The 21,735-nt window shown below is 42.5% G+C and overlaps 1 protein-coding gene across 1 annotated transcript in view; it reads left to right on the forward strand.

The window, feature by feature from the left end:
- Nucleotides 1-1,055: 1,055 nt before the first annotated feature.
- Nucleotides 1,056-21,735, forward strand: part of LOC311045042 (desmoplakin-A-like) — a gene marked incomplete at its 5' end in the record, with an annotated part of 32,161 nt that continues 11,481 nt past the window's right edge. Inside the window, 22 exons of the mRNA XM_084056853.1 lie at nucleotides 1,056-1,204; nucleotides 3,686-3,806; nucleotides 4,381-4,499; nucleotides 5,648-5,768; nucleotides 10,332-10,457; nucleotides 10,716-10,775; nucleotides 10,968-11,135; nucleotides 11,838-11,942; nucleotides 12,073-12,168; nucleotides 12,258-12,383; nucleotides 13,983-14,135; nucleotides 15,345-15,499; nucleotides 16,135-16,261; nucleotides 16,912-17,062; nucleotides 17,446-17,621; nucleotides 18,140-18,321; nucleotides 18,512-18,650; nucleotides 19,664-19,857; nucleotides 20,104-20,266; nucleotides 20,981-21,064; nucleotides 21,192-21,350; nucleotides 21,648-21,710. Of these exons, the coding sequence (XP_083912979.1) occupies nucleotides 1,056-1,204; nucleotides 3,686-3,806; nucleotides 4,381-4,499; nucleotides 5,648-5,768; nucleotides 10,332-10,457; nucleotides 10,716-10,775; nucleotides 10,968-11,135; nucleotides 11,838-11,942; nucleotides 12,073-12,168; nucleotides 12,258-12,383; nucleotides 13,983-14,135; nucleotides 15,345-15,499; nucleotides 16,135-16,261; nucleotides 16,912-17,062; nucleotides 17,446-17,621; nucleotides 18,140-18,321; nucleotides 18,512-18,650; nucleotides 19,664-19,857; nucleotides 20,104-20,266; nucleotides 20,981-21,064; nucleotides 21,192-21,350; nucleotides 21,648-21,710 (2,937 nt within the window). The remainder of the gene's footprint in view (nucleotides 1,205-3,685; nucleotides 3,807-4,380; nucleotides 4,500-5,647; nucleotides 5,769-10,331; nucleotides 10,458-10,715; nucleotides 10,776-10,967; nucleotides 11,136-11,837; nucleotides 11,943-12,072; nucleotides 12,169-12,257; nucleotides 12,384-13,982; nucleotides 14,136-15,344; nucleotides 15,500-16,134; nucleotides 16,262-16,911; nucleotides 17,063-17,445; nucleotides 17,622-18,139; nucleotides 18,322-18,511; nucleotides 18,651-19,663; nucleotides 19,858-20,103; nucleotides 20,267-20,980; nucleotides 21,065-21,191; nucleotides 21,351-21,647; nucleotides 21,711-21,735) is intronic.

A 21,735-nucleotide genomic window follows, 5' to 3' on the forward strand; every position in this document is an offset into this window, starting at 1 on the left:
GTAACTTAAACACAAAGAGAGTGTGTGTGGGTGGACAGCACTACTGCAAGTGCTGCCAGAGACCACAGGTGTTCACAGATCTTAAATAGTCTTCTCCAGTCTTCTCCACCCAATCACCAGAAGCAAGGGTGATTGGCAGCCAGCAATCAGGAAATGCTCAGCACCTGGAAGTGAACACTCAACTCACACAATCCCCACACATACTCTGACATAAACCCCACACACACTGACACACAACTCTACTGCATACTCACACTCGTAACAGCACCTGTCAAAACACCAATCACTTCATTTCCTTCCACTGATATCTCCTTTTTAATTTCTGTGTCATAAAAATGTCTTAGCTGAAAAAATCTGAACATGTCACCATTTTCCAAGTCAAACTCCCTCTTGAGTTGATCAAACGATTGAATTCTTGACCCTCTAAAAGTGTACACATAGCTGTTATTCCTCTTTCTCTCCATCTTTCATACGTCTTATCTAGTTGTCTTGGTCACTTTTAGACCAATTATAAACCGGTTTTAGCCTAGCCCTTAGACATATTTTAGACGTCTAATAGCCCCAAAAATGCTCAGTGGGGAAAATGTATGGAATGTCGTCCTTCCACAGCTCTTGAGAGCTGGAACGAAAAAAGGTCAGCCTCTGTGTGAGCCACTTACAAACATTACTGGTTAAACAAGCATTTGTGGAATGTCTTCGATTTTTAGTTTTTTTTTTTTGTTTTTAAGGCGGAGGAGGAGTTCCCCCGCGGGACGAAAACATTTAAAAAACTAAAATGTATGGAATGACCTTCAACAGGTCTTGAGAGCTGCAGCCTCTGGACATTTTTAAGAAGGAGGCGTTCCAGTTCCAACAGAGAGAGCAAAGGTGTGGTTTCGTCTTCGTCCAAAAACCGTCCCCTCCCGTCCTACAGTGCATTATCTGCGCAACAGACAAGGCGACGGGCAGGGCAGGACAAAGAGCGCAGGATCTGTCCTCTTCAGACAGAAGAACACCACAACAACACTTTATCACAACTTTTCGGTCACTTTTGAACACTTTCAATGCGGAAAACAATGAGGAGGAGTAACTCGCAGCCGGACCTGGCCAGCGACAGCTTCAGAACGACGGTCCTCCTTCAGAACGAGGGTCCTCCTGTGTTCGTCTGTTGGAACGGATGCAACAAGCACGGAGGCAACAAGCACGGAGGAGAGGGAGGTGCAAGGTATGTATGCACCTGAGGAGCCTGCGAGGAAGGTGGATCGTATTTGTATAGAGGCTATTATAGGCCAATATGCCTATACATATCAGTGGTGGTAAAAGTACTCGCATTTTTTACTTAAGTAAAAGTATCATGAAATACTCTGTTACAAGTAAAAGTCCAGAATAAAAAATTTACTTGAAAAGTAAATAATTTGGATCATCACAACAGTGGTAATAAACTCTCATGTAGATACTGTGCTCACACCCTATTTATCATCCTCCCATCACTCATAATACTGACGTCAGTCATTCGTATTAACTGACGTTGGCTACTCCTACACGGTCAGGTCAGGGGCAAATTACCGATCATTCATATCAACTGCTAAGTTAGCCTTTATGTTCTCCCAATGGATATTTGTCTGACAATATTTTTGTTTTGTTCAAACAAACAAACAAACAGACTTAACAAACTTTAGGCTTTATGAAGTCCTATGCAGTGGCTTTCAAACCATTTAATTTCAAGGAAAAGAGTCATTGAAGTTCTTGAAAGACCTATTTACAGATCTGAACGGTCAATTTGGACCCCCCCCCCCCCCTTCAAGGAAACCTGAGAGTCCTTGGACCCCACTTTGAGAACCACTGACCTATATTAGCCTTGGATCAAGACTATCGTAGATGTTTTTGATCGATTTTGACATTTGTAGATACGAAAGTAAAAGTCAGACTCGATAAAATACACCTATGATATTCTTGATCCAAGTCTAGGCTTATATTATGTCCTTCACTTAATGTCGGGTAAAGTTACATTTTAATTATTATTTTTTTCCAATTAAGAACAAGTTTTCTTTAATGTGATTAGACTGTGCTTATTTGTTTTCCTCTGTTATGTGCTGTTACAATCCTTTGGTCTAGGGGAAATGAAGGATTGTCACATACGGGTTGTAAAGTGAAGTCTGGTTTTTATTGACCATTTATTTTATTGTTAGAATTGCATGATTTGACAATGAATGAATTATTTTATGACATGATTTTCAACACTTGATTGTCTCCGCCAAGCCGTAAGGCATGGCGAGAGAGTATGTTTTGCACCCCGTCCGTCCGTCTGTGGACACCTAATCTCTAACACCATTGGCTTGTTCGCAGCGAAACTGCGCACACACACTCCCTGGATGCCAATTCAGAACCTCTGCCCCATATTTTTCACATGGGCCTGTTATAGCGCCACCAGGAGGCTGATTTTTGCTTAACTATCTTTTTTAAATATTACTCCTACAAATGCAAACATCACGCAAATCAGTCCAAACTATGTCTTTAGTTAAGTGATCAAGACAGATCCGTCCGATCCGCCTGATTTTTCACATTCCAGCCTGATTGGCGAATTCCGAACATTGCTGGCCCACACTAACCTACCTGGCCTGGCGGAGACCTGTGCTCCGAGGAGCACTTTTTCTAGTTTTAAACATGATTTTAAACCTTAACAGAAGACATGATATATGGGGCAACTCAATAAATAATCAAAATCAATCTGAACTAAATCTGGAGTTTCAGAAACTGTCTAATCTAACAAACATAAAAATAAAGTTTACAGAGTGAGTTCTACTCTAACTGCACTAAATTGATCTGTCCCAAAATGTACTGGTACAAAACGCTGGCACCCATACACCATTATTATTAACCAGCAAAGGAAGAATCCAAACTGGTAACAATCTTAACCATCAACGTACCTTCAGAACTACTTGCACCAGCAAGCCTAATGAAGGTTTTACTGAACATAACTAACTAAAGTTGACAGATGACATCAACAGAACAAACAAACAATATGGCAGGCTAGAAGGGGACAGCACTACAACAAGTACTGCCAAAGTACAAAACGTTGTTTTGAAGTTATTCACTTCAAAACGACGTAGAACTGACAGTACATACAGAAAAGACAAAAATCAAAACATCAACTTGGGCATTCAGACATTTTACATAAAATGTGTGACTTTCAATAATAAGATTAACAACAATTACTGACCACTTTGCCTGCTTGCACACGAATGGGGGTGGGGTTGACTTGGACACTTCAGTCTTTCTGCAAAACCTTTGCTTTTCTCTTCTTTACATTCTTTTATTTCACTTTCTTCTATTTTACTTTAAATTTCTTTCTTTCTGTTAAACTCTCCTTCTCTCCTCCTGCTCTCTCACAGTGGAATGAGTGCTGCTGCTGCCCTCTCAACCACAACAGGTGTCGCCAAACAAAAACTTGATTACAAAAACGTTGACACATGACATCAACAGAACAAACAATATGGCAGGCTAGAAGGGGACAGCACTACAACAAGTACTGCCAAAGTCCTCAGGTGTTTGGTGTCGTTAAGTAGCCAACCCCAACCAATCACTGGAAGGGCTGATGATTGGCATCCAAGCACTCGGCAGATAGGCAGCACCTGGAAGTAACCACACCCACCCTGACACAAACCACCCACACACTCTACTGTCTCACTCTGACACTCTTCCACAGACACAGACACACTACTGACACCTGTAACCTGTGCAGTATGTACAATATCCAGAACAAAGCTGCAGTCCTGCTGTCCAGATGCAACGAGTACCTGCAGGGATTGCAAGTCCTTCTGCAGAATGTAAGCATGTCACACGCACACGCACGCACGCGCGCACGCATGCACACACACACACACACACACACACACACACACACACACACACACACACACACACACACACACACACACACACAAGGACGTGCACAGATAGACTCTAGGTGGTGCTAGAGCACCTGCCCTTTGCCCTCTTGACCAGAAGTGCCCTTTTGAAAAAAAAAGAAAAAAGAGCAGACCAAGTAAACAAAAAAAAGTATAATTTACTTGAGCACCTGCCCCTCAAAATGTCTGTGCACGCCACTACACACACACACACACACACACACACACACACACACACACACACACACACACACACACACACACACACACACACACACACACACACACACACACACACACACACACACACACATATGCAGTCACATACAGAATGATATAGCTAAAGTCCACCTGAGTATAATTTGAGTGATGTACACTGTCTTCTAATTGTTGAAAGGGATACTGACAATAACAATAATAACGAGCTAATTACTGCATTATTACCACAAATATTGTTTATTGTCAATGCAAAAATGAAAATTTGCTATTCTAGGAGGGTCCATACATGGAGATAATCAAGTTCATGAGGTTAGCTACAGAGAGCCTGGAGCAGCTGAAGAGATGTGCAAATGAGCTGGACAGTATGTGTGTACCCCATGACCTCAGGAGAAGGTAAATAACAGAGAGTGTTTTATGTGTGTGTGTGTGTGTGTGTGTGTGTGTGTGTGTGTGTGTGTGTGTGTGTGTGTGTGTGTGTGTGTGTGTGTGTGTGTGTGTGTGTGCCTGTCTGTGCAGGTGGTTGTGCAGAAATGGATGCATTTTAATTATTGGGTTATAGGACAGGGGCCTACTGGACTGGTGGGCCGAGAGGATATTGCAAGTGGGCACCCAAATAATTGGCAAAACACTGACAATGTTTTTATTCTTTGATTGTTTTTTTATTTTTTGAGAATGTACAAATGGAACAAAATGGACCCAAGTCCACTTGGTTCCATATGTTCCATTTGTACACTCTCAGTGTTACAGACCCTTACGTCTATATCTATCTGGTTTCTACTATCAATTATTTAGCCGCGGGCCCCTGCCTGGATCCCCCTCAAGGACCCCTGGTTGTCCCCAGACCTCATGCTGAGAACCAGTGTTCTAGCTGTTTGGACTGTTGAATAGTGTGGGTGCACACTTGTCCCCTACTCATAGATTATCATCCCAAATGTCATGTTATTTTTAGATTACCCATGAACCAATAATATCTATGAAGTAATATCTATTTGTCAACATGAACATGTGCGCCTGTCAGCAGACTGTAACATGGTAAATCTGCAACAGTAGAAATAAATGTATAGAATAGATGTTTTGTGTCAAACACGGAAGAGGAAGTACTGTAATCAATCTATGGAGACCTCCATGACTTGTTCAATATGAAGATATGTTATGGTATCCAAGCATCATCAGGCCCTCCAGCAAAGTAGGGGGCTGTGAACTCGGAAGTAGGGCAGTTATAACCCAATAATAATGATATACTTTAATAATGATAACAATATACTTTCTATAGTATCTATGACTGTAAGAGGGGTGCAACAGTTAATCTAACTAATCAATTTAATCGATTATAAGAAATAATCGATTTTAATCAAATAATAAAACAATTGATATAGTTGATATACACTAAAAAATATATATATCCAAAAAACGTGTTTCTTGATTATTCGATTAATCGTAAAAGTAATCGATAGAATAACCGCTAAGAAAATGATTGATAATTTCAGCCCTATTCACTACTTTAATTTTGTTTAAATTTGTTTTTATTCCCAACACCATAGCATTGAACAGTTCCATCAGCAACTCGCTCACATGCAGAGGGGCTGGGGTAAAGGAAGTGGGGGCTCCGTGGATGGCGGAAGAAGCTTCACTGACGCCATGGCATGGATTACTCAACAGAAGGTGAGGCCTTTGCATTTGGCACCATGCTACGACACGACAGCATCACCCGTCAAGGTTATTAGAGAGAATGCAAGCCATGACGACACTGCCCAGGAACTCCCTCATAAAACCGTGATTCCATTCCCTGCAGCTCTCCCCTGTTTGACAGCTCTAAGTGGTTTTGTGAGTGTGTGTATGTGTGTGTGTTTATTAGGGATGCAACGGTTCATTTAGCCCACGGTTTCTGTTTGGTTTCAGTACAGATTGGAAAAATAAAACAAAATATTGTAAAGGTTTCCTAAATTCTCTCCTTATTTTGCTTATAAGCAAACAATATATATTAAAAAATATATTTATGTGTGTTAACTGGCTGAGACACACCGGTAGCTTATCGGTTAGTGTGTCGAGTGGTTTTGTTGCATGGCCTCCTTCCCCTCACTGTGCTTTCTAAATTAGTAAAAACTAGAAAAAGTGCTCTTCGGAGCACATGTCTCCGCCAGGTCAGATAGGTTATTGTGGCCTCCTGGTGGCGCTATAATAGGCCAATGTGAAAAGGGTGCCATTTCTTATTAGGCCTTGCACGGCAATCGGACACTGCATTCATGGCTTGAGGCATTTTGTGCAAAAAATGTGTTTTGCTAAATTAGACCTGCTGGTGGCGCTATAACAGGCCAATGTTAAAAGGGTGGCATTTGTTCCTCAACATAGTGTGAATGTGCGTGCAAAGTTTCACCGCAATCGAACGCTGCGTTCATGATTTGCCGCATTTTGTTCTAAACAAGCCACCACTGCAAACTTTAGATGTCAATCTTAGCCAATCAGGATAGAATATGAAAAATCAAACAGATCCGCCTTTATCACATGACTATAGAGATCATGTGTACCGATTTGCATGAAATTTGAATAAAATCTGAAGGAGTAATATCCAAAAATGTCTTTTACGTAAGTCGGCCTCCTGGTCGCGCTAAAAGGCAGAAGTGAAAAATGCAGGGCAAAGGTTTTTCCTTGACCTGTAGGGAGTGCGCATGCAGAGTACAGATCGGTGCAGTTATAGGTAAAAACACAAATGGGCCTGTTATAGTGCCACCATGAGGCTGATTTGAAAAATGTCAAGTGGCATTTCTTCCTCGGCCTTATGGGATGTGGAATGTGCGTGCAAAATGTCATGGAAATTGCATGCTGTGCTCATGATTTTGTTCCAAACGGAGCACTCCTACAAACTTTGGAAGCCATTTTTATCCAATCAAGATGGAATATGAAAAATCTGAAAGACCCATTTCGTTTAATGACTATAGAGATACTGTGTATCGATTTGCGTGATTTTTGGACAAAATCTGTAGGAGTACTGTCAAAAAATATGTTTTGCACAAAGCGGCCTCCTGGTGGCGCTATAAAAGGCTCATGTGAAAAATTTGGGGCAGAAGTTCGGAATTGGCATCCAGGGAGTATGTGTGCACAGTTTCGCTGCGATCAAGCCAACGGTGCCGGAGTTTAGCTGGGACACACACACACACACACACACACACACACACACGGACGGACGGACGGACGGACGGAGGGTAAAACATACTCTCTCGCCATGCCTTTCGGCCTGGCGGAGACAATAATGATCTTTGCTTCCACCCATAGCACAGTGTCACAAGCAAGGACCAATATATATATAATATATATATATATATATATATATATATCTAACTATATAAATGGCGACCAACTTCCGCACCCTCGGTGTCCACACCCCACAGCTCTGTTATCGACTAAACAACGCACCGCCAGACCACATCTCGCCAACTGACTCGCCACGCCGGCCGCGCTGAATTTACACCTCGCGTAGGGGACATCTCACTGCTCACTACAGCTTTTCCACCGCGCAACATAATTAATTCTACTCACCAAATGTCGGACAAAACGGAAGGGGAGCCAGCTTCGTACCCTTTACCGTGCGCACGACCTCATCACCACAACAGCACGCAGCCGCTGCGGGTTTTTTTTCCTTTTTTTCCAAACTTTTTTTTTGGTCACCATTTTCTCCAGGCACCATTTCTGGTGTAACGTCGGGTGTTTCTTTTCACCAGCCAATCACCTTTCACGTTGCCACGTCCGTTGCCACGTCGCGCTGACGTACGCTAAACAAGCGCTGCCGTGCGCACAATGCAAACGAGCCCAAAGGCGCGCAAAAATAAGCCGACCATTGCTTAGACACAAAGTCAGACCTGGCAACGCAGCCTACGCCAATCATGTGTGAGAGATCTACAAGCTATGGGGCAGAGACGCCACCGTATCTTAGCAACAACTACAGCGCTCACTCTCATTGGTCGTGTCACGCTAACAGCAGTCTCCAGACAATGGCATCGCAGACAGCTTGCTGTTACTGCTGTAGCCATCACAGGCAGTTGCAGCACGACGGACAGGGCGCTGTGATAGCTGCCATGTCGCTAACGCTAACCTGGTTGTCATGCCTGCAGCGGCTGTGCAATCACTTTGTCAACAATGCACGTTCGTGTGGTGAATGTCTATATTGCTGCTCAGTTCGTCCATTGTAGATGGTGTATGTTTGTGTGTGTCTTCTGGAGAACTATGTCGCTCCACAGCAACTACAGTAACTAACGTAATGGCAGGACCGCCCCGTGCAACGCATGTTAGCCTGCATTATGGTCATGATTAGAGCAGTGTTTATCAACCCTTTCACGCCGCCCCCCCCCCCCCCCCCCAAATACACGTACTTGATCTGGGACCCCCCCATTCTGTTTGACTCCGTTCCACAAGTAAATATTGTGAAAATAGCCGATCTACAAGCTCGAAACGCCTCACGTTGAGAGGCTTTGTAAGCTTGGAGATCGGCTATTTTCTACATGATTGCCTCTTTCTTACATTCTTTGCCAATGTGGCCGATGTTTTCATAGCATACTTTATTGACTACTTCTGTTGCAGAAATGGCCATTTCCTTTACTTTCGGTTTTTTATTGTCTCCGCCAGGCCGAAAGGCATGGCGCAAGACTATGTTTCACCCCCTGTCCGTCCGTCTGTGATAGCTAATCTCTCACATCGTTGACTTGATCGCAGCAAAATAACAGCCCGATGTGGAGAGTCAGTGAGAGCTGGATAAACGACGTAAAATGTGTCAAAAGGAGTCTGTACGGCTGTCGATAAATGAACACATGACGTCGGTGGGAGAGGAGATATTGTGTCTTTTGGACAAACAGCAGCGTGGTGCTGATGTTTGTTGTGTGAAGCAGCTTAATGTCAGAGTGTTTGTGTTGGAGCGCCTCGGTGCGGCTGCAGAGTTCATGTGCAACCTCTTCCAGAGAGACACAGAGACACTAGAAACTCTGCTGGGGAAAAAAAACACTGCTGGGCATTGACTTTCCTATGGACATTGATCTACACACTGCAGGTATATCTGCTACACACACAACATCAAACTACACACTGCAGGTATGATGCAGCGTTTGCATTACAGCCAGCATGCCAGCGTAGTTCCCATATGGTTTCAAGGTGGGCTAAACCATATGGACCCCATGTCAGCAATGTCAGCGGCATCCACTTCAGTCCCAACTGCGATGCCCATGCAGGCTATAAGTAGCTTCTACCTGGCCCTTAGGTGGGCCCCAACTAGCCATGTTTATGTGGGACCAAGGCGGGTCCTAACTGGGTTTGCCCATGCAGGCTTTAACTGGGTTCTACCTGGGCCCTAGGTGTACCCTAACCAACCACAGTGCAGTGCCCATCGCTCCAATTGTTGTGACGTCAGGGCTCTCAATACTGCACATTGGTGGAGGAGGAGGGGCCGCAGGGCGACCGCACACATCGCTGAACCAATGGTAGCCCACGGATGTTTCCTCTGTGGATTTACAATCTGCCCCTCTATGCCACATATCATCCGCACTACAGGGTCTTCACTGACCGAGCCACGGCCCCACTGACCCTCATGACGCTACGCCACTTAAACGTGCGGCAGCATGCGCTGGGTTGCCAGGTTTGCACAGCCTGCGCCAGAAACAAGCAACCACCTTCATGAAATAAAAAAAAACACCGAAATGGTCCGCAATGTTCCAGGGGTGTCCCCGCGCGTCCCAACACTCCACAGGGGGGTCAGTGGACCATCAGGGGGTCCGCGGACCCCCTGTGGACCCCCTGAAACATAACAAATATTATTTCTTCAAATTTTTTCCTTTTTCAAAAAAACTTTTCCACAGTTTCACTCCGGCGATTTGGGTCCCCCAATATACACACGGCCACGCTGGGCCCCGTGCGCGGCTGGGGTTGAGGGGGGCGTAGCCCCCCGAAACTCTAGTATATATATATATGTATGTGTATATATATATATATATATATATATATATATATATATATATATATATATATATATATATATATATATATATATATATACATATATATATATATATATATATATACGTATGTGTTACTATACTGTATATACTACATACAGTATACTTACTGTGTGTGTGTGTGTGTGTGTGTGTGTGTGTGTGTGTGTGTGTGTGTGTGTGTGTGTGTGTGTGTGTGTGTGTATGTATATATTCTTTCTTATAATAACCTAATAAGCTGTGTCCCATACAGTACCTGATTGAGACATCACCATGGGGTGAAGACGCAGCCACCATTGAGCAGCAGATACTGAGCCACAGAAAGTACCACAGTACCCTGCAGAGGAGTCCAGAGGTGGACCGTGCCAGGGATGAAGTGGTGAGGGGCCGCCCTGCATCTCTTTGCACACTTTAGAGTTCATTTAATATCTCCATTGCCCTTAACTCAGACTGTCAAGTCCTCATTAGTGGCTTGTTCAAGAGTGTGTTGTGTGCTTTATATGCTTAAGTTTGCTTGGATTGTATATTTTGAATGGAATGGAATGAGCATTACATGTATATTTGACAAATAATACATTCAACTTTTAGGTTTAACAATCCTCTTAAACGTTTACAAACCTGCTTCTTTTTTTCTTAGAACATGAGGGGTGATAAGTCCAACTTATATGCTCTGGAGCAAGAATGGGACAGTCTGAAGGTAGGACTAAAACCGACAATCACAATGTCCTCATGTATATTTTTTCTCCTAGTTGGTTCTTCATCAACCACATGGACCCTATTCTGGGCATGTCATAATGGCCGAACATCTGGGGAATATACTTTGTCTTATTTTACCTAAGACAAAGTATATAGGGTTTAAGTGGTGAACCGTTTGTTATGTCTCCTTCAGAAAATGTCCCACAGCCGTTTGGGTCAGTTGTGTGACCTCCATCGTATCATTAAGGAGATCTCCCTGGCCATCATGTGGGTCAATGAAAAGGAGGAGGAGGAGCTGGTCTATGACTGGGGAGACAAGAACATCGAGCAGTACATACCCAGGAAGCAGGAGAGCTACTCGGTAAGCAGCTCAATGTCAAACTGACATCTTACATTTTTTACGCCATGGCTCTTTAAGAGGTGGGGACGCCAAAAAAAAGATCAAAATCCAATTTGAATATTTACTGCTCTGGCAAATATTCTTTGGCTATTCTGCTATTCAATGAAAAGTTTTTATGTATTTATTATTATTTATTTCTCCGTTCCAGTAAACAGAATACTGTTTATTCCAGTAAAAAGTATATTGTTTACTGGAATAGGTTGATAAAATGAAAGGGTACTGCACAAAATTATGCACTTCAGAGTAATCCTTCATGACGTTGAGTGGCTCAGTTGGCCAGCAATGAATCAAAATAAAGTCGTGGTCACATAATATTAAGTGTTGAGTGCTGTCTGTGCGTCTGTGGTTAGAGGTTTGGGACAGTTGATTAAGCTTGGGTGGAGATCTTGTACGGTCTCCTCACAGAGCTTTTCAGTTTGAGTGGTAATAATATTTAATGGGACCAGGCCGTGTATTCCATGTATCCATCTTTGTGATTAGCGGTAGAACCGTGGTTTCACATGTACGTTTCAACACAAGGACGCGACCATTACAGCATGTTGTGCACACCGGTGTCTGTGTGACTGTGGGAGACAGAGAAGTCTGTCTGTAGCGTAGTGGACTGTAACTAAAATGAAAATAGTTATAGAAGAGAATGCCTCTTACTGTTCTGTACTGTTGCAGAAAATGATGAGTGAACTGGAGGAGAAGGAAAAGGAGTTGAACAAGCTGAAGGTCAAAGTGGACGGCCTCCTGAACAACAACCATCCCGCCGCGGACAAGATTGAGGTGAGGCTTCCAGCCTGCTGAGAGCAGATGGTGGTGATGGTGTGCTGATGATGGCTGAGCCAGAATGTTTGTCTTGTAAAGTGATCTGTTAACTTGTCCTCTGATGGTGGTGTTTTTCTCTGCTTTATAGGCCTACATGGAGACCTTGCAGACTCAGTGGAACTGGCTGAAGCAGATAACCAAGTGCATCCATGTTCATCTGAAGGAGAATGCTGCCTATAGTCAGGTAATCACACATTATGTATTCTATAAACACACACACACACACACGCGCAGCTTCTTATTTACACCTTAACCTTTACCTTCCATCTCCAGTTCTTCAAGGAGGCCAATCAGACCAATGATAAACTAAAGAGGGAACTTGAGAATGTCCGTAGAAACTTCAAGTTTGACAAGAACACCCCACTGGAGAACCTGATTGAGCTCCTCAAGAACCTGGAGGTACCGTTCCACTGCACTCAGTCCAACACGTCATGTGTTCCTGGAGTTACTGAATGATCACAAACATTCTATTGTATTTTAGCAGAACATGAAAGGCAGGGTGCGGCAGTTGATCGAACTAATTGATTTAATTAACTAAGTTATTTAAAAAAAAATCCAACCGTGTTGAAACATTTTTCACTATGCTCATGCAACACTATCGTATGACAAAATAGGGCTTAAAGTGCAATGACACTTTGTCACGATGTACAGCAACTAGTCCAATTGGCGGGATATCTTGCTCCGTTGCTCCATTGATTAGAAATTAACGGGCTGTTCACACCAAGCACGACAAATGAGGCGCAGTTTACGGAGCTAGTTCAGGCCAGGCAACTCAAGGGATTGGGCCAACCGATCAGGTGACTAGTCACATGCACTCTTCTCCTGGTCGGTGGGTTATAAGTATTGCTCTGCCTACCTGTTCATTCTAGTTGCGCTCTTCTGCTGAGATCCTGCCGGATCTGCTGCCTTTGCTTGCCTGCGTATGCTGCTGACCATGAATAGTCTCATCCCACCGCCTCCCCGGCATCCACCTGTAGGCTCTGTTTCTAGATCCCCGTGGGGGTCTTTATTCATTCCCTGTAAATGCTATTTGGCATGTAACATTTATTAAAATGTTATTCTTACAGGGAGTGAATGGATTCAGAGACCTGACGCCAAACTATGCTTCCTCATGCTTTCTATATCCATGCTCAAGCTTGCTTAATGAATATATATTCTAATCCAATCCAAGAGTTGTCTGACTGAACTAGAACTAATGATTAGTTCTGTAAACAGTGGCACCAAGCACGTCAGAGCGCACACACTCCTCCTCATTGACTTGCAGTGTAAATCAATGAGGAGTCTATTTTTGGAATATTTAATATTTCATCAATTGAGCAACTGAGCAAGATATCTCGCCGTTTGGGCTAGTTACATCATGACAAGGTAATTACACAGCCTAAACCTCTACTAAAGTGTCTATTGTGCTAAAACATCTATTAGAATTGTTTAGTGTCAATTCGTATTCATATTCCCCCCCAAAAACATGCTTCTTGATTATTCGATTAATCGAAAAAGTAATCGATAGAATAATTGCTAAGAATATAATGGATTGTTGCAGCCCTAATTGTAGCAGAAGATGAAAAGGTCATGTTTGTGTGCAGTTGAATGTCACTTTTCCTCCAAATGGTTTGATGATAAAGTGGTCAGACTGGTTTTTATTCACAGACTCAGCATGTCATGCGTACCTCTCCATCTACGGAATGCAGTAACTGTTAAGAGAAAGAGTAAACCGAGCTTATACCTTTGATGGAAAAAAGAAAGAAAAGATCCTGTGACTGCTGAACAATGTGATTTAACCACTTAAACCCTCTATACTTAGTAAACTTGACCTGAGTTGGCTCTGTACTTGGTCCTCTCTTTTCACCCCTCTACACCAAATCTCTATGCTGAAAAGAGCTGCTATTTTTGTAGAAGCCCCCCCCCCCCCCGCCCCAGAATAAGGATGCTAGGGCTTCAAGTGGGACGTTATTTAATGGCCATGTTTTAGAACCCCTGTACGTGGATCTTTGTTTTCAGAGAGAGAAGGAGAGGATCATGGAGAACAAGTGGCAGGTCCAGAGTCTGGTCACCAAGTCCAAGGCCATCGTCAGGCTGAAACCTCGCAACCCAGAGGAGAAGAGCACCAGCCCTGTCATGGTCCAGGCTCTGTGTGACTTCAAACAAGACCAGGTTAGATACCGTAAACCTGTGAGAGTTAGAGGGTAGATATTATATGTAAACCCACACATTCTCTCTCTCTCTCTCTCTCTCTCTCTCTCTCTCTCTCTCTCTCTCTCTCTCTCTCTCTCTCTCTCTCTCTCTCTCATACACACACATTTTTTTCTAAGTGTACCATGGCTGCCCACTGTCAGTGGTGGAAAAAATACTCAAATTATTTACTTAACACTTGGGGTGCCAGAGTTTTATTAAAAAGTGTACGTTGAGTGCCTGGATTTTTAACCATTTTTGAACCTTTTTCAGGTAGTCACAAAATATTTTCAGTGATCACCGTCCTCACGGTGATCCCCTCATTACACACATAGAGGTCTCGTACAATCGGGGGAAAAAAAATAAAAACATTCGGTAATCCGTTCCATAGTTGCAGCCAGTTGAAAATAGTCAAAAATACATTGTAAAAAAAAAAAGTACACAGGAGCAGAGATACAGGCTTTTGAAGTCATAAGTTAACCAGGAAGTGGATTAAAGTCTAAATCTTCGAAAAATCATATCTCCTGGTGCTGTGAAAAAACGTATATATACGGTTTTGGCACTCGACGTCAGTTTTTGAAAATAAGTATATATACGGTTTTGGCACCCAATGTGTTAAGTAAAAGTCAATACTGCAATGTAATGAAATACTGAAATACTCTGTTACAAGTAAAAGTCAGAAATGCAGAATTTACTTGAGTAAAAGTACAAGAGTATTTGTATCAAAATGTACTTAAAGTACCAAAGTAGAAATGTCTCATTATGCAGTATGTCTCTATTTCACAAAAAAATTGTAAATAGGCTACTCCAAGTAAAAAATACCTTAACATTGTACTTAAGTACTTGAGTAAATGTACTTAGTTACACCACAGAATATACTGTACATACAGTATGTCCACCTCAGGGCAACCTTTTAATTACTAAACACTATGAGAGAAAGGTTTGAAATATGATTCACTATTGAGAGTTCAAGCCAGGTTGTGTGATGATGACCAAAGTTCCATGCCCCAATGTAGACTGAGGCACACCTCCATGCCTATTGTTTCAAGTTGAAGATCAGAAATGTGTTTCAATGCTTCCATTGTGTGTGTGTGTGTGTGTGTGTGTGTGTGTGTGTGTGTGTGTGTGTGTGTGTGTGTGTGTGTGTGTGTGCGTGTGCGTGTGCGTGTGCGCGTGCGTGCGTGTTTTCAGAGGGGAATCTTGAAAGGGAACGAGGGCATCCTGAAGGACAACTCCCAGCGCAGCAAGTGGCTGGTAACGGGACCCGGAGGTCTGGACATGCTGATTCCCTCTGTGTGTTTGCTCATCCCTGCTCCCAACCCGCTCAGCATTGGCCTCGCCAACATGTAAGTTGCCTCTGGCAAAAAGGTGGAAACGACTAAATGTCTCATTTAGGTACTAATCTAATTGGTACTGGGATATGCTCAGCAGATACCTCTCATCTTGGCGACTGATTTCCCCCCGCGGGATCAATAAAAGTCTATCAAGTAGGATCAGGTCAAAGGAATGATTTGTTCAACAGACACATATATGCCCATGTATTGTTTATAACCTTTTATTATATGTTCTAGTTTCTTTGTTTATTTCTTGTTCCCCTAACATGGCTACTGTTGATATTGCTCAGAATTGCTCCTTGTTTAGTTCAAATACATTGATACTCTTTAGAAACCTGCACTTACACTGTGTCTTTTAGGATTATATTGTGATCAGTGTTGGGGAAATTTGTTACCCATTAATATAAAAGAAATGTTTTATTCACATTGAGATTAAAATCACTTTTCTAAGAATGACTTGGTCAAGTTATCATTCATCAGTATGGACTTTCACATAATTATCTTTAGAGTTGCTCGGTGTGAAAGGCCCTTTACTCGTTTAAGTAATGTGTTAATACCCCACCACTGAGTACAGTATGCTATATCTTAATGATATTTTATTATTATTATTTTCTTGACTGTGACTGATGATATGTGCTATTTCCCAGGAGTGCCAAGTATAATGAGGACATTATGAACACCTGGAACCAGCTCTTCATCGACATCAAGTGTCTCATCTCTTGGCAGTACTGTGTCAAAGACATCAATTACATCAACTCTCTCACTGTTACCATGGTAAGATATATGAATCAGTCTGACTGTCTGAATTCAAAGGTACTGTATAAATATAATAAATAACATGGGTCTGCAACAGGTGGTCTGCGACCCCTAAGGCTCTTCAGAGTTACTACAGGGGGGCCACCAAAGTTTTGTGTGACAGGACATTTTTTTGGTTGTTGTTTTCCCCCAACATTTCTAATGTCTGAAAATGCACATTAACAATTATTAGCAAAGATAATTTTGTAAACAAACAAACAAAAAACTTAGTGTTGTGTCAAATGAATCTGAGAGCCATTAAGGCTGCCACTTGGAGACAACTCATTGGCACTTAAAAGAAAAACCTGTGAAAAACGTCCACGGTAGTCATACATCTCTCAGACAGACATTGGTGAGAAAATCTGCTAAATATTATGAGCTAGCTTCTTCTCAAGCCTTTCATAACAAATACATAAATAAAATAGAAACATTTATTATGCAACACAATTTTATTCAATATGTAGTGGGAGTCCCTGCTTTGTCTCTCTCCCAGCTAACGGCTCCTTAGTCCGAAAAAAACATTGAAGACCCTTTGTCATAGTATCATAACTGTTTGTTAACTTCCTCCATTTCCGTTGTGTTGCTGCATCATTGACTGACTCCTATTGTCTGTTCTCTGTGTCCCTCAGCTGTCCACGATGCGTCCTGAGGAGTACCGCATTATCATCAAGAGACTGGAGACTCACTACCAGGAGTTCCTGCGCAACAGCCAAGGCTCTGAAATGTTTGGAGAAGAAGAGAAGAAGAACTTTGATACGCTGGTCATCACCATCACCCACAGTGAGTGACTCACTACTCCACATCATCCGTCCATTGTCTGTGCCTCATGCTGCTGAATTGTTCTTTAGGCAGATTCTTTCACATATCGTTGCTGTCGGGCAGAAACAATGTATCTCCATATTTCAACTTTTAATGTTTTTTGTATAAATGAAAATCCTACTTCGTCATACAAGAGTATGCTGAAGTACGATACAAGCTCACAACGTCCGACGTGTTGTGAGCTTATAGATCTGCTATTATTAATCTTTGAATCTCTGAAAGTTAAAGTGGTTAAGTGTGTTGGTGGGTTTTATACATTTTGAACCAATGAAAAGTATGAGCAAGAGCTTATGACTAATTACAAAATTCTAAACTCTAAATTCTTGCCTGTCTCATTTCCTCAGTTGTCAAGCCAGAACCGCCCAAGCCCGTCTTCACCCTCAGCATGACCCTGCTCACTGACCTGCATGCGCTGAGACGCAGGCTGGAGCTGACAGAGTCAGGGCTCACACATCATCTGCCCATTCCTCTGGGGGAGAACAGCGTGCATGAATGCTCACAGCACCTCCAGAAGCTAAATGTATGTAATTGCTGCCAGCGTCAGTATTACATTAGTCATCTGGCAGGGCTTAAAGATAACACTCCTTATGCCATGCCCTCACCCTTCGATGTAGCTCTGGGACTTGGTCACATATAGCGTTGCCATCCGGGATTGTGGATGACGGGGCGAAAGTTGTATTTCTGACCTATTTTACAATGTCTCATTACAAATTAGAAGGTATTGACATGGCGCTAAGGATGTCTGGTTTTCGACAGCCTGTGCAGTATTTCACATGTAAGTGTACCGATCAGTCCAGACAGCAAGGAAGAGCAGGCTTCTATGTTTTTTAAAGTGAAATTTGGCACAGGCTGTCAAAAACCCAGATTTAAACAGCTGTTTCACAGCAGAATTTCCTTTTACCACCCTATTTTTACAACAGACATCCATTCCGTAGGTCCATGTTAACACCTTCAAATTTGCGATATGACTTGGAAAATAGGTTGCTGTTAATGGTCCTTAATGTCACTCAAAGTCTCTTATTTGTTGTTGATGTCCAGACTGTGCACCAGGATCTGGACTCTGTCTACGATGAGTATCTGCGTCTGAGAGAGAGGATCCTGAAACAGCTGGAGGGGATTCCTGCAGAATCGGAGCAAGCCAGGTTCCTTCGCGCTGAGTTGGATCTCATCAAACAGAAAATAGGAGACCTGCAGGGTCTCTCCTCAGCTTATCTGCAACGGTACTGCAGATTTTAGTATCATCTTTTCACCACTGCATCCACTTTTAACCCTGCTATGAACACAATTGGTATCAATCTTGTTTTACTTGTTTTCAGTTATGGTATGAGTCCTTATTTCCATTACAGAAGTGTTTGTTGTGTATGCGGTGGCGGTATGTTTAATATTACTATCGTTGTGTCTTCATAACAGAATGTCAGCTTTGAAAGCTTTGCTCCAGAGCCTCCTCCAGGCAGAGGATACCATCAAGGTGAATGAAGCCCGGCTGACAGAGAAGGACACCACCTCCCTGGACATCCATGAGGTGGAGCACTACAGGAATACACTGAAGGTCTGACATACTGTCCACGGTTTGATTACACAGCATTCTAATAATCTGTTTGTACATACACAGCCCAGACAATTGAGGTATAACTGTACTAGTATTACAGTATATTCGACTGTTTCAGGAAATAAACAATAACACAGCTGCCCTGAACATTACCCTCTTTTGTGAACATCCTGTTTGTAACCGTTGCCCTGGAAAGTGCCAATGTATTAGAGTTTATGGCAAGAATTTTCCAAAGATTTTTTAAATCAATTTGCTAGTGGAGAAAACAGGATGTTGACATGGGTTTTCACATGACTACTAGCAATAACAGAACGTAACTTGAAGCTGTCCATACAGTATGTCATGGACCCCAAAATGTACTTTAATTTGACCATGGAACCCCATTTAAAATGATACTGTCCTAAGGACCTTTATATGAGAAGATGTTGTGGTATAAGTTAAATTGTTTCAATATCACAGTTGTAAAGTACATACAAAATAGCTACAGTGGTGGTGATATTCAAACAGTAAGATCAATAAGATCATCTTTCGTACATCTTTACATCTTTTCACACCCTTCCATGGCCACTCAACTTTCTGGTGAGCTTCTCCAAAGCAGGCAGAGAGTTACAGTAGCTCCTGGGAACAAGCATTACATCTACCATACTTGTGCTGGTGCCATTCTGTTGTGAAAACGCCATAAAACCACCAACTAACTAACCTCAAAATTCACCAAGTAGCTGAGTAAAAATGGCCCAAATTGCATATTTTAAAAGGTGTGACATGTTTTTAGCCGAGCTATTAGTTAGCCATAGCAATGTACACAATGAAAAGACATTTCCTGCCATGGATTTTTGATTGATATGTGAAGATAACTTTTGCATAACCTTTGCGTCCCTCAAAATTAGGCTATTCATCTCATGTCACTGCCATGGACCCCACTTTCTATATCACTAGAACAGCATAGTTTGGAAGTGTTTGTGGCTGTCAGTGAAGGTGTGTTGACTTCCCTGGGTTTCTCTTCTACCTCACAGCAAATGAAGACACAGTTGGACCACAAGAAAGACCGGCTGACGGTCATGGAGTCGGACCTGACCAAGGCCGTGCACTGTAATGGCCAGATCTCCCAGTCCTTCCACAAGTGTGACGTGGACCTGTCCAAGTACGCTGACCTGGTGGGTCAGATGTCTGACCGCTGGCTTCGCATCCAGAATCAGATAGATAACAGGTGAGATTGCACTGCACTGCACTCACACACACACACACACACACACACACACACACACACACACACACACACACACACACACACACACACACACACACACACACACACACACACACACACACACACACACACACACACACACACACACACACACACACACACACACTGTATTCTCCAGTGCCAATTATAGTACTTGAAACAATTTCTCCATCTCCTGTTTTCCCTCTTCCTCCTACTCCATACCAGAGTATGGGACCTGGACAATCATGTGAAGCAGCTGAGACATTATCAGCAGACCAGCACTTCCCTGGACCAGTGGATAGACAATGCCAGGAAGCGCCAGGATGTCCTACAGTCGGCCAAGCTCACCGACATCCAGACTGTTAAGGAGCACCTCAACCAGCAGAAGGCATGCTTTCTCCCTTTATTTACACATTCAACTCAGTGGAATAAAATTCAATAACAGTATCAATACTGCAGTGTAGAAGTACTCTTACAAGTAAAAGTCCGGAATTAAAGATGGAGTGCCATGATATTTTTCAACCCTAAAACCTGATCATAAGGTATTATTATTATGTAAGGATTTTTTTTCCAAAAAAAAAGTGTACAGAAATAGTTAAAAAATAATGTTTATGTGGACACGCCTCCAGTTCATTAAGTATGCCTGGTTCTCACCTTAGCACCTCCTCCACCACCTTAGCACCACCCACCTGTCCTAGTCCCTCCTCCTCCTCATGCCCACACCTGTTGTGTTATGATAATGAGGGGGAGGGTATGTTTTTGGGGGGCTCTGTGATGTCACTAAAGGGCTGTTTCTCTATTGGCACGTTTGACCCTCAAGATTTCAGCCTCCAGGAAAAAACTCCAAATAGTCAGAGAAGACATGAAACACCATAAAACCACCAGCGGGGGCCTTAATGAAGTTCTATCAACCTCATAGACACATGAAAAACAGAAAAAGTGCAAAAACATGGCACTAGCTCTTTAAAAAAATGCTTGAATAAAAGTACAAAAGTATTGGTATCAAAATGTACGTAAAGAATCGAAAGAAAAATGTTCAAATAGAAGTCACTGAGCGTGAGTTATTGAGAGGCCATAACTCACGCTTCTCCTTGCTGAACAGGCTCTTCACACTGAAGTCAAAGGAAAGAAGGAGAACGTAGAAGATGTTCACAAGGATGCAGACACCTGCGCTGCTTCCATTAAGGTTGGTGTCATACCTGTCAATTTATGTGAATGTTTTAATAAGTGTATGTATAACAGCCCCATGTATAGCAATTACAAGTTCTATGCACATGCATCTACTGAATCCATATTGTGTTGCCTGGTTGCAGAACTATGAGCTGCAGCTGGCCTCTTACACTGCAGGCCTTGAGACTCTGTTGAATGTCCCCATCAAAAGAACCATGCTGCAGTCTCCTGCCAATTGCCCCGCGAGAGCTGGCGAGAACTTCTGGGAACTCAGATTACCTGCCAATGCACTCAGAGATGAGGTAGGCATAGTATTAATGCCATTAATGTATGCAATGCTTAATGTATGCAATGTAGCGTTTTAAGGGGTATATGATATTTATTAATCAGTTTACTATAATTTGTACCTTTGTTATTTGTGTAATATGTTAATCCTCTTTGTGTTAATCAAAGGAAATTAACTATTTGCTTATATTCATGTAATAATAACACCAGCTGAAAGGTGCATGCAATTATTGGTCATTGTTTAAACACTTAATTTGTGTGATTAACACTTGAGCTTACTAATGCAACTAATTGACTAATTCAAACCTCATTAGGCGGCTGAACGCCAGTCCCGCTACATTGAGCTACTGACCCGGTCCAGTGATGAAGAGATGAAGGTAGGAATTGTTGTTTTTAGTCACA

This window comes from Gymnoscopelus microlampas (genome assembly GCF_963454915.1).
Source record: "Gymnoscopelus microlampas genome assembly, chromosome: 5".
Lineage (NCBI taxonomy): Eukaryota > Metazoa > Chordata > Actinopteri > Myctophiformes > Myctophidae > Gymnoscopelus > Gymnoscopelus microlampas.